Source organism: Centruroides sculpturatus, unplaced genomic scaffold (assembly GCF_000671375.1).
Source record: "Centruroides sculpturatus isolate CEXI.00-Female unplaced genomic scaffold, Cexi_2.0 scaffold449, whole genome shotgun sequence".
Classification (NCBI taxonomy): Eukaryota; Metazoa; Arthropoda; class Arachnida; order Scorpiones; family Buthidae; genus Centruroides; species Centruroides sculpturatus.
The window spans coordinates 179,281-190,839 of NW_019384714.1; the positions used below are offsets into that span (position 1 = coordinate 179,281).

General features: G+C 26.4%; 2 protein-coding genes across 2 annotated transcripts in view; both read right to left on the reverse strand.

The window, feature by feature from the left end:
- Positions 1-803: 803 nt before the first annotated feature.
- Positions 804-5,496, reverse strand: LOC111627891. The gene is made up of 3 exons (XM_023371572.1): positions 5,311-5,496; positions 2,743-2,872; positions 804-865 (listed from the first exon to the last, which is right to left on the reverse strand). Exons 1-3 carry the CDS (start codon positions 5,494-5,496, stop codon positions 804-806), a joined length of 378 nt encoding a protein of 125 aa, XP_023227340.1.
- Positions 5,497-8,159: 2,663 nt separating this feature from the next.
- The window catches only part of LOC111627892 (histone H2A.V-like), a 37,369-nt gene continuing 33,969 nt past the window's right edge, over positions 8,160-11,559 (reverse strand). The window contains exons 5-6 of the mRNA XM_023371573.1: positions 10,099-10,221; positions 8,160-8,221 (exon numbers count right to left, since the gene is read on the reverse strand). Coding sequence (XP_023227341.1) covers positions 8,160-8,221; positions 10,099-10,221 — 185 coding nt within the window. The remainder of the gene's footprint in view (positions 8,222-10,098; positions 10,222-11,559) is intronic.

The window sequence follows — 11,559 nt, forward strand, 5'->3', positions numbered from 1 at the left end:
TGTAGATATATATATATATCTACATACATATTACTAACATAATAAAAAATAGTGATATATATATCACTATTTTTTCTTATTTTACCGTTAAGAGAGTTATGTTTTTAATAAAAGTAACATAAATTTTTAATTTTTATCATCATTCATCAGAATGAAACATACTATAAAATAAAACAAACAAAAATATGACAACAAAGGCTTTTAATACCAAATATTCTGATGATAAGGTATGTAACTTCATTCATCAGAAAAGCTTTATTTATCATAATAAATATTTATTTCAAAGTTTGCTTATGTTTTAATAACATATGTATTTTTTTTTTAATATTGTTACAATGATGTAAAAACAAAACACATCAATAGATTACATAATGAGAATATTCTGCACAAATAAAAATATTTTAAATGGATTTATGAAAATACTTTTAAAGTAAAAGAACACTACAACTATCAAAAAATGATGAGTTTTTATTAGATGTCACTATGTTTTCAGATACATAAAAGATACAGTTTGAATAAACTGTAATATCATAAAACAAATTTAACTTCATAAAAACAAATTTTGAAAAAATTATAACATAACATTCAAAAATATTTTATCACTCCTAGAAGATATATGATGAAGTATTAAACTAATGTATTATAAAAAATGATTTTTTTTTAAAGATGAATTTTGTGAATAATGGGATGAAAATGTGAAGATGATGACTACAAAAATGTAATGTTTAAAAATAACTTTACAACTACTTGACTATATGAATAATTGAAAATTTCACAGTGACAAAGTTGAATTTCTACAATTCCTATGGTGTTTTCTGTGATCCTTTCTTTCCAATGAGAGATTTGTGGATATGTGGAATGACACCTGAAAATATAATTACAATAATGATCAGAAATATATAATTTATGAATATAGTTTAGATGTTTATCGAAGTTACAACTTAAAACACATTTGCTTAGGTACAAAGTACAAAAAGTAACTAAATTATATATTATAGTTCTAATTAAATTCATAAAAATTTCCATTAAGATTTTTACTGTAAATTTTTTAAATTTACTAAGCTATTAAAAAATGGTTAACTGTTGAGCTATTATTGAGTCAAATACTACTCTGTTCAAAAAATATTGGGAATGGTTTATTAAACTGCACACATGCAAGAGGGCATTGTCATCACTTTTTCATTGACATCTAGCAGCAATCTGTGTTATCTGGCTTCATTTGCAAATAAATAAATGCTTGTTTTGTGTGTAAAGGACTTTTACACTAGCGATTTTTCAGAATGTTGAGTATAATTGAACAAAGAACATACATTAAATTTTGTTTTTGTAATGGAATTACTGCTATAAAAACATTAAAAATATTGAAATCACCTTTGAACAAAAGTGATACAAGATATTGAATATCTTGTATCACTTTTGTTTTTGATAGACACTGGTCTATCAAAAACAAAAGTGATACAAGATGATTAAGGAAGGCAGAGAATGCATCAAAGATGAACCATATTCCTGTAGATATACTTCAACTGATAAACATGTTCAAGTCAGAAATTTGATGCTCAACAATCATCATTTAACAATTAAAGACAATATTGAATAAGTTCCAGTATCATTTGGATCTTGTCAAACAATTTTAAAAGATCATTTTAGCTTGTGGCACATTGCTTCTTGAGTCTCCTAAAAACATTGGATTTTTTGTAAAATCAACAAGTTCCAGTGGCCAAGGAAATGCTTTCTCTAGGTTAACCATTCTTAAAATGCATCATTACAGGTGATAAAACATAAATCTCCATTTTGATACTGAAACAGCTCAACAATCAAGTGAATGGTGTTTGAAAGGTGAAGCAAGACCAAAAAGATCACATCAAAGTTGTGTTGACTATTTCTTTGACTGTCGTGCATCTCAAATTCCTTCTGATAGGCCAAATTGTCAACAAAGAATATTATTTGAGAGTTTTGTATCATTTAAGTAAAGCAGTTCATAGAAAACCTCATCTGTGGTAAGAAAACTTGTGAATTTTTGCACTATAATGTATGTACCTTACCTATTCACGATGATCTTGTTGTTCGTGAATTTTTGGCTAAAAATTTAACAAATACAGTTCTGCAAGCTCCAGATTCATCTGATATAGTACCATGTAACTTTTTCCTATTTCCTCAACTAAAATTTCCATTTTGTGTTCACTGTTTTGAGTTGATTGATGCTATAAAACAAAATTCACTGAGTCCTAAAGTGGTTTTGTGAAAATTATAAAGCATATTTCAAGGATTGGAATATTGCTTGTGTATTTTTTTAACATTTGCATGAAATTGCAAGATGTAATCAGCATCTTTCTATTAAGATCCAAATATATTGAAAAAAATTTGATATAATGTCCTTTTTTCATAAATTCCTTAAAGATCACTATAAAGCAAGTCTACTATATACTGTATAATGTAGAATTTCTTTACTTATACATACATAGTTACAACATTGAAAAACTTTGTATAAAAAAGGAAAAATTTAATAGTTTTTTAGAAACTCTCAAATAATTCATCAGTTTATGCATTTAACTAAAGAATGAATGTTTTAATGCAATCAAAAAATTTAATATTTGTATATATTAATACAGTAATGTGTTTTAAATTATAAATAACTCCAAATCTTGTAAGAAGTTGAAAATACTTGAGAAGTTAATAAAAAAAACCTATTTAATTCGGGTAACAATTTTTATTTTAATAACTAAGAAAAATGTTTTCACTTACCACCACCAGCTATAGTGGCTTTTATAAGAGAATCCAACTCTTCGTCCCCACGAATTGCTAACTGAAGATGACGAGGAGTAATTCTCTTCACTTTCAGATCCTTACTCGCATTGCCTGCCAATTCTAAAACCTTTAAATATAAAAATTTTCCAATATTTAATTTTTCAACAAATACATTTATTTAATATAAACATTAAAATGGTAAAACATATTACATTTATTTACTTTGCTATTTTTGTTAAAATTATATTATTTTTTAATATAACATGTAAAAAAACAACTTTGCTAAATAAGTAACATAGCCTCAAAATTTAATGATATAAACTAGTAATAAGCAACCTTTTTTGGATGCAGGCCACAAGCAAACTTAGGCTTGTAATAGTCACATGCATTTTTCTTAAAAGTTGCAAGCTTTATTAAGCCTAGTGAGTACCAACATGATACATAAAAATATACTAGGTACTAAAATAATATATACTAGTGATATGCAAATTAATATTACAGTTGAACTCGATTAAAATGAACACAGATATAATGAGCAAAATGACAACTTTAATTTGCATACATTTTCTCATCGTTATAATGAGGGTACTTCACAGATATATCAAGCAAATTTTCAGTAGCTATGCAAAAACACAAGCATTCTTAATTGTTCAAGTAGCAAGAAATGCAATACCAAATTCTTGGAAGAGATAAAACTGAAAGGGTTACTTAGTTTTAACTACTGGATACTTAGTTTTACAATCTGCATCAATTACAGACCTATTTATCATTTAACTCACTTTTTGGAGACTGCCCCCTCTTTCTTGACTAATCAGTGGTGTAGCTATAAACTTTGCCACCAGTGGGTGCAAAATTTATAGCTACATTTGGGTGCAAACATAAACTTTGCTTTGCACCCAAAGTAGCCACCCACTTTCCCTTCTAATTATATCACTGCTCTTCACAGATACAAGTAAATATTGCTGGTCCCCTAATGCTTGGTATAACAGAGTTCAACTGTATATACAGTGAATGATTGGTTAATGAACATACAATGGTACCTCAGGATACGAACGCCCCAGCATACGAACTTTTCAAGATATGACATGAAATTCGAACATATTTTTGCTCCACGGTACGAACAAAAACTCACCANAAATTATAAAGTTATTCATAACACAAACTTCTATATTTTTCACAATACTATACAGTAATTCAAATATGATGTCACCAATTTTATGTCTGCCTATCTCCTCTCTGTCACATTTTGTCACCAGTTTTTAGACATCTCCTATGCTGATGTCATGCTTGATCTGCCATCCTGTTATTAAAATCAATCATTTTTGTAAAACAGATCTATAGTACATTAATTTATTTATAAATTATTTCATGCCAAGGGAAGACTAATTTTAAAAATAGAACAATAAAAAAAATTCACTGATTTACCACAGAAGTCTAATGACATTGTACTAAATAATTACCTCCTAGACTACTGGTATATCTTTCAACAGTACTATTGTATGTAATTTATATCCATAAAGGTTAAAATGTTGCCATTATCTTTTCATAAAAAAGTAATTTGAATATTGTATTACTTTGCAGTGACATATTACATGTGAATGGTTCCATATAATATTTAAATTAATTCTACATCAACAAAAAATTCTTAAGGGGCTGTCCATAAATGACATCCACATTGGAAGGGAGAGAGAGGGTTATGATAAGTCAAACAAGTGGGAGAAAAAGGGTTGAACTTCAACAGATGTCCGTTTTATTTCATTAAATTTTATACAGTTTATACATTTTATTATTCATAAAGTGATAAAGGTTTTGAAGGAGGTTGAGTTTTGTTGGACATCTGAAGAGGGGAGGGGTTACAGAAACTGGGACAATGGGGGAGGGGAGTAAAAATTTCAAGAAAAATATGGAAGCAATTTATGGAGTTCAACCACTATTTTATTTCAAACAATCCTGTTTATTCTTGTTAATTTCTTTACGATTCCTATCATTAATTAAACAAATGCATTTTTCACTGGATAATGTATAAATTTAAGTAGCATTTTAGATAAAAGTAATTTTTCTACATTGATAAGCAAAGAAATATAACACTTAATAGTAAGAATTATAAATTAATCATATTTACACCCACATTTTTACGATTTGATTTTTATTAAGCAAACAAATTCTAATCAAAGGAGCTCAATATAGTTTGCTTTTTAAGACACTTAAAATTTTTACTTAGCATTGCAAAACTGAATACATTCCAAAAGTTTAGTAAGAAGATATAAATACGTTAAAACACAGTTATTTATAAAACATTAATAATTTGTTTTATTAAGGATTGAAATCTATCATTAAAAAACTGAAACGTTCTTTTTGATAATTACTTACAATAATTAAGCAGACAATACTTTAGACTAATTAATGGTAGAATAATGTTATACGAAAGATAACCCACATTTTTAAATAGTTATCGATTATGCTGTGTATTTAACATAGACAAATTGATTTCTAGAAATATCAATGCACAATTTTCTATATATAAATGTTTATAAATATGAATCTGTTACATTCTGCCATACTTACAATACTAACACTTGCTCTTTTTAACTCTTTATTCTCTTCCTGTAGAGTTTTAACTCTCATCTTGCAAGTCTCTAGTTCAATTTTCATCACACGAATCTGCTGTTGAAGGGATTCGATCCTATTTTGATATTGTTCACGAGTTAAAGGGGAAGGAATCTCTAAAGATTCACTCTCGCTATCCGCCATCTTGGATTCTGTTAGGCCTAAATATTCTTAAGTTCTTCCTCTCGTAAATTCACAGATAAGACGGCTCAAAAGTTATAAAATTCGATTGAATGATTATATATATATTATCCTAATTTCTTTAACTCCATATAAAACTATAATTTCTGGTCGAATAAAATGAAAGCAGACGATCTTAACGTCCCGCCATCGTTACCGATTATGATTGGTAGCTCTCAAACTTTAAAGCGACACCTTAAAAACCAGTTAGTTTCTTTCCGTATTATACATTAATTAATTTTACATTTAGTTACTTTTTATAGTTATTATTTTAAATTAATCGGGGTATATTTTTATTAAAATTAAAAAATTAAACTGATTTGTTTAAAATTATTTTGAAAAAATTATTGCGTAATGTTTTTGAACTTTTACTAAACGCATCGGCCTTCATTTAATAATAAAATTGACATAATTTATAGCCTTATTTTCACTTCCTGATATTTAATAATTCGAATTATGATGATAAATAAGAATTTTGAAGTTTTCCCGGAATTTCTAACAAAGAAATATTAAAACAAAAACTTTAATTCAAATCATGTTTTTAAATTAATCCTCGTGACCTTTCCATGAGCAAACTATTCTTATATTTATACATAGGCCTATAGTTTAAAAGAAAAAAAATTATCAAGTGATATTAATTTAAATAATTTGATTAATTTTGCTTTCCATTCTTATATGAGGAATCCAATTTTTTTTTTCCAAATAACACTATGCTTACAATATTAAATCAGTTGTAAAAATTATTCCATTTTCAAATTATACTTGGTCGGATGCACGACTGAAAATGGAATTAAATAAAGTCCGTATAACTAGACAAACTCCTTTTTTGAGAATTTATCTAATTACACAACTAATTCAATTTTAGATTCCTTGAAATAATTGTTAGGATAAATTTAATGATTGTAATGAAATGGTAGAACGTTTGACACAGTAGTAATAAAATCTGCAAAGGATCTGTAAATTTGGATATACACACATTCCACTAAATTATTAATTTAACTAGCACCATATTCCATCATTATACACTACTATTGATAAATATGAAATTAATGGTTTTATGCAAAACTAACAATAAGACAAAATTATTGAAGTATTTATGGTAGATTTAACCTTATATTGCGAACTTTAATTCTGTAACTGTTGAAACATAGAATTCCATATGGTTATCTCAGAATTAAAAAATCCTTTTTTGGAAGAAAAAATCAGAGAAATCCTAAAATAACCAAATTGATATTATTATAAAACTGTTATTACAAGCCATATATCCTGATTATTTTAATTAATTAATGGAATATATATATTAAATCAAAAGGTAATTATTTGACTTATTTCAAAGGATTAATTAATATATATTAAAAGTTTTGTAATATGATTTTTAATTATATGATTAAGACTTACAAAAATTCTACTTTTAATTGATTACAAATGTAGAAATCTTTGTACAGAAATGTATTACTAAAATTTTAATCTTATATTTTAGGTAATTGTTTTTGTTCAAACATAAATCAAATACCAGATCTAATATCTGGCTTAAAATAAAAATATTCCAAATTAAAGTTAAATAGCATTTTTAGCAGAAGGCAGACTTCGCAATAAACAAATCCCTAAAATTGGTTCAGAAAGAACAAACTCTACACAGTTTTAATTATTCAAGAAATTTTTGCAGGTATACAAGTTTCATTTTCTCTCCAATACATAAGTATGAGTATATTATGAATAAAACACTGAAAATTATAGATGTATTGCTTGATATAATTTGATAATATTGAGAAAATGGATTGAAAAAGTTTTAAAATTTGTAAAATATTTTATTTAATATAAATTTATTAGCTTTTGGCTTTAACTAAGCAAATTATATACTAAATAGTCAAAATAGTGATATATATATCACTATTTTTTCTTATTTTACCGTTAAGAGAGTTATGTTTTTAATAAAAGTAACATAAATTTTTAATTTTTATCATCATTCATCAGAATGAAACATACTATAAAATAAAACAAACAAAAATATGACAACAAAGGCTTTTAATACCAAATATTCTGATGATAAGGTATGTAACTTCATTCATCAGAAAAGCTTTATTTATCATAATAAATATTTATTTCAAAGTTTGCTTATGTTTTAATAACATATGTATTTTTTTTTTAATATTGTTACAATGATGTAAAAACAAAACACATCAATAGATTACATAATGAGAATATTCTGCACAAATAAAAATATTTTAAATGGATTTATGAAAATACTTTTAAAGTAAAAGAACACTACAACTATCAAAAAATGATGAGTTTTTATTAGATGTCACTATGTTTTCAGATACATAAAAGATACAGTTTGAATAAACTGTAATATCATAAAACAAATTTAACTTCATAAAAACAAATTTTGAAAAAATTATAACATAACATTCAAAAATATTTTATCACTCCTAGAAGATATATGATGAAGTATTAAACTAATGTATTATAAAAAATGATTTTTTTTTAAAGATGAATTTTGTGAATAATGGGATGAAAATGTGAAGATGATGACTACAAAAATGTAATGTTTAAAAATAACTTTACAACTACTTGACTATATGAATAATTGAAAATTTCACAGTGACAAAGTTGAATTTCTACAATTCCTATGGTGTTTTCTGTGATCCTTTCTTTCCAATGAGAGATTTGTGGATATGTGGAATGACACCTGAAAATATAATTACAATAATGATCAGAAATATATAATTTATGAATATAGTTTAGATGTTTATCGAAGTTACAACTTAAAACACATTTGCTTAGGTACAAAGTACAAAAAGTAACTAAATTATATATTATAGTTCTAATTAAATTCATAAAAATTTCCATTAAGATTTTTACTGTAAATTTTTTAAATTTACTAAGCTATTAAAAAATGGTTAACTGTTGAGCTATTATTGAGTCAAATACTACTCTGTTCAAAAAATATTGGGAATGGTTTATTAAACTGCACACATGCAAGAGGGCATTGTCATCACTTTTTCATTGACATCTAGCAGCAATCTGTGTTATCTGGCTTCATTTGCAAATAAATAAATGCTTGTTTTGTGTGTAAAGGACTTTTACACTAGCGATTTTTCAGAATGTTGAGTATAATTGAACAAAGAACATACATTAAATTTTGTTTTTGTAATGGAATTACTGCTATAAAAACATTAAAAATATTGAAATCACCTTTGAACAAAAGTGATACAAGATATTGAATATCTTGTATCACTTTTGTTTTTGATAGACACTGGTCTATCAAAAACAAAAGTGATACAAGATGATTAAGGAAGGCAGAGAATGCATCAAAGATGAACCATATTCCTGTAGATATACTTCAACTGATAAACATGTTCAAGTCAGAAATTTGATGCTCAACAATCATCATTTAACAATTAAAGACAATATTGAATAAGTTCCAGTATCATTTGGATCTTGTCAAACAATTTTAAAAGATCATTTTAGCTTGTGGCACATTGCTTCTTGAGTCTCCTAAAAACATTGGATTTTTTGTAAAATCAACAAGTTCCAGTGGCCAAGGAAATGCTTTCTCTAGGTTAACCATTCTTAAAATGCATCATTACAGGTGATAAAACATAAATCTCCATTTTGATACTGAAACAGCTCAACAATCAAGTGAATGGTGTTTGAAAGGTGAAGCAAGACCAAAAAGATCACATCAAAGTTGTGTTGACTATTTCTTTGACTGTCGTGCATCTCAAATTCCTTCTGATAGGCCAAATTGTCAACAAAGAATATTATTTGAGAGTTTTGTATCATTTAAGTAAAGCAGTTCATAGAAAACCTCATCTGTGGTAAGAAAACTTGTGAATTTTTGCACTATAATGTATGTACCTTACCTATTCACGATGATCTTGTTGTTCGTGAATTTTTGGCTAAAAATTTAACAAATACAGTTCTGCAAGCTCCAGATTCATCTGATATAGTACCATGTAACTTTTTCCTATTTCCTCAACTAAAATTTCCATTTTGTGTTCACTGTTTTGAGTTGATTGATGCTATAAAACAAAATTCACTGAGTCCTAAAGTGGTTTTGTGAAAATTATAAAGCATATTTCAAGGATTGGAATATTGCTTGTGTATTTTTTTAACATTTGCATGAAATTGCAAGATGTAATCAGCATCTTTCTATTAAGATCCAAATATATTGAAAAAAATTTGATATAATGTCCTTTTTTCATAAATTCCTTAAAGATCACTATAAAGCAAGTCTACTATATACTGTATAATGTAGAATTTCTTTACTTATACATACATAGTTACAACATTGAAAAACTTTGTATAAAAAAGGAAAAATTTAATAGTTTTTTAGAAACTCTCAAATAATTCATCAGTTTATGCATTTAACTAAAGAATGAATGTTTTAATGCAATCAAAAAATTTAATATTTGTATATATTAATACAGTAATGTGTTTTAAATTATAAATAACTCCAAATCTTGTAAGAAGTTGAAAATACTTGAGAAGTTAATAAAAAAAACCTATTTAATTCGGGTAACAATTTTTATTTTAATAACTAAGAAAAATGTTTTCACTTACCACCACCAGCTATAGTGGCTTTTATAAGAGAATCCAACTCTTCGTCCCCACGAATTGCTAACTGAAGATGACGAGGAGTAATTCTCTTCACTTTCAGATCCTTACTCGCATTGCCTGCCAATTCTAAAACCTTTAAATATAAAAATTTTCCAATATTTAATTTTTCAACAAATACATTTATTTAATATAAACATTAAAATGGTAAAACATATTACATTTATTTACTTTGCTATTTTTGTTAAAATTATATTATTTTTTAATATAACATGTAAAAAAACAACTTTGCTAAATAAGTAACATAGCCTCAAAATTTAATGATATAAACTAGTAATAAGCAACCTTTTTTGGNTTTAAAAACCCAGCGAAGCGGGTCCTTGCAGCTAGATTCTAGATTACTTAGAAAAACAGTCTTTTATATATATAAAAAACTATATTTCATACAAATGTACGAACAAATAAAAACCCAGCGAAGCGGGTCCTTGCAGCTAGTAAATAATAAACACACACATACATATATAACAAAAAATAATTGTACGTTAATTTTAAATTTTTCTTGATTGTTTTATTGTACAATATGTGTGGTTATTGTTAGGGGGTTGTAAGACTTTTCCTACTGTTTGTAAAATAAATAAATAAATAATTAAAATCAATTCCTTATTACAGTAGAGCCTGATTATCCAAACTAATTGGGAGTGTGCATAATAAATCACCTTAATATAAGTTTTGCACACTTACTCAACTGACATTCAAATGGAGTTTGGTCTTAACAAACACAAAACACTTGATGTAGAAAAAATAATTCTGAAATTTGAAGACATTTAGAAATGAAAACATCAATGAATTTATAGATGAAAGAAAAACCAAGAAATTTTTAAGATTTCAAAAGGCTAAGTTCAAAGAACCTGCACTCATCAAAGACTGACAAAAGAATACAACAACAGAATAAACTCAATAGTAACTACACAGTTGAATGCAAAACAAACATTTAAAGTAATCAAAAACCCATGTCATCCCAGTATATCAGTACTGGGATGACAGGGGTTTTTGATTACTTTAAATGTATGTTTTGCATTCAACTGTGTGTGATCCTTTTGAGTTATACATTGGACATACACAGAACTAGGACTACTCCAAAAGAAAACACAAACATTAAAATGAGCAATTATTTATTGTAACATTGTCACAATGTCAGGCTGCAATTTTTTATCATATTTTTAATTTATTTAATTTAAAATACAGTAGAGCGTCAATTTTCCGAAAGTCAATCATCTGAAAGAATTCCAGTCGGCAAATTTAAATTTTTGCCAGTGCTGAGGCGCTTCAATCTTTGGCTATGTCTTGGGCTACTCAAATATTTTACGTTTTTGATACTAAATTAACATCTGAAGTATAATTTTTTATTGTTTTTATATTTTTCAATATATTTATTTTGTTTGTACAAAATAAAAAAATAATTTTTAA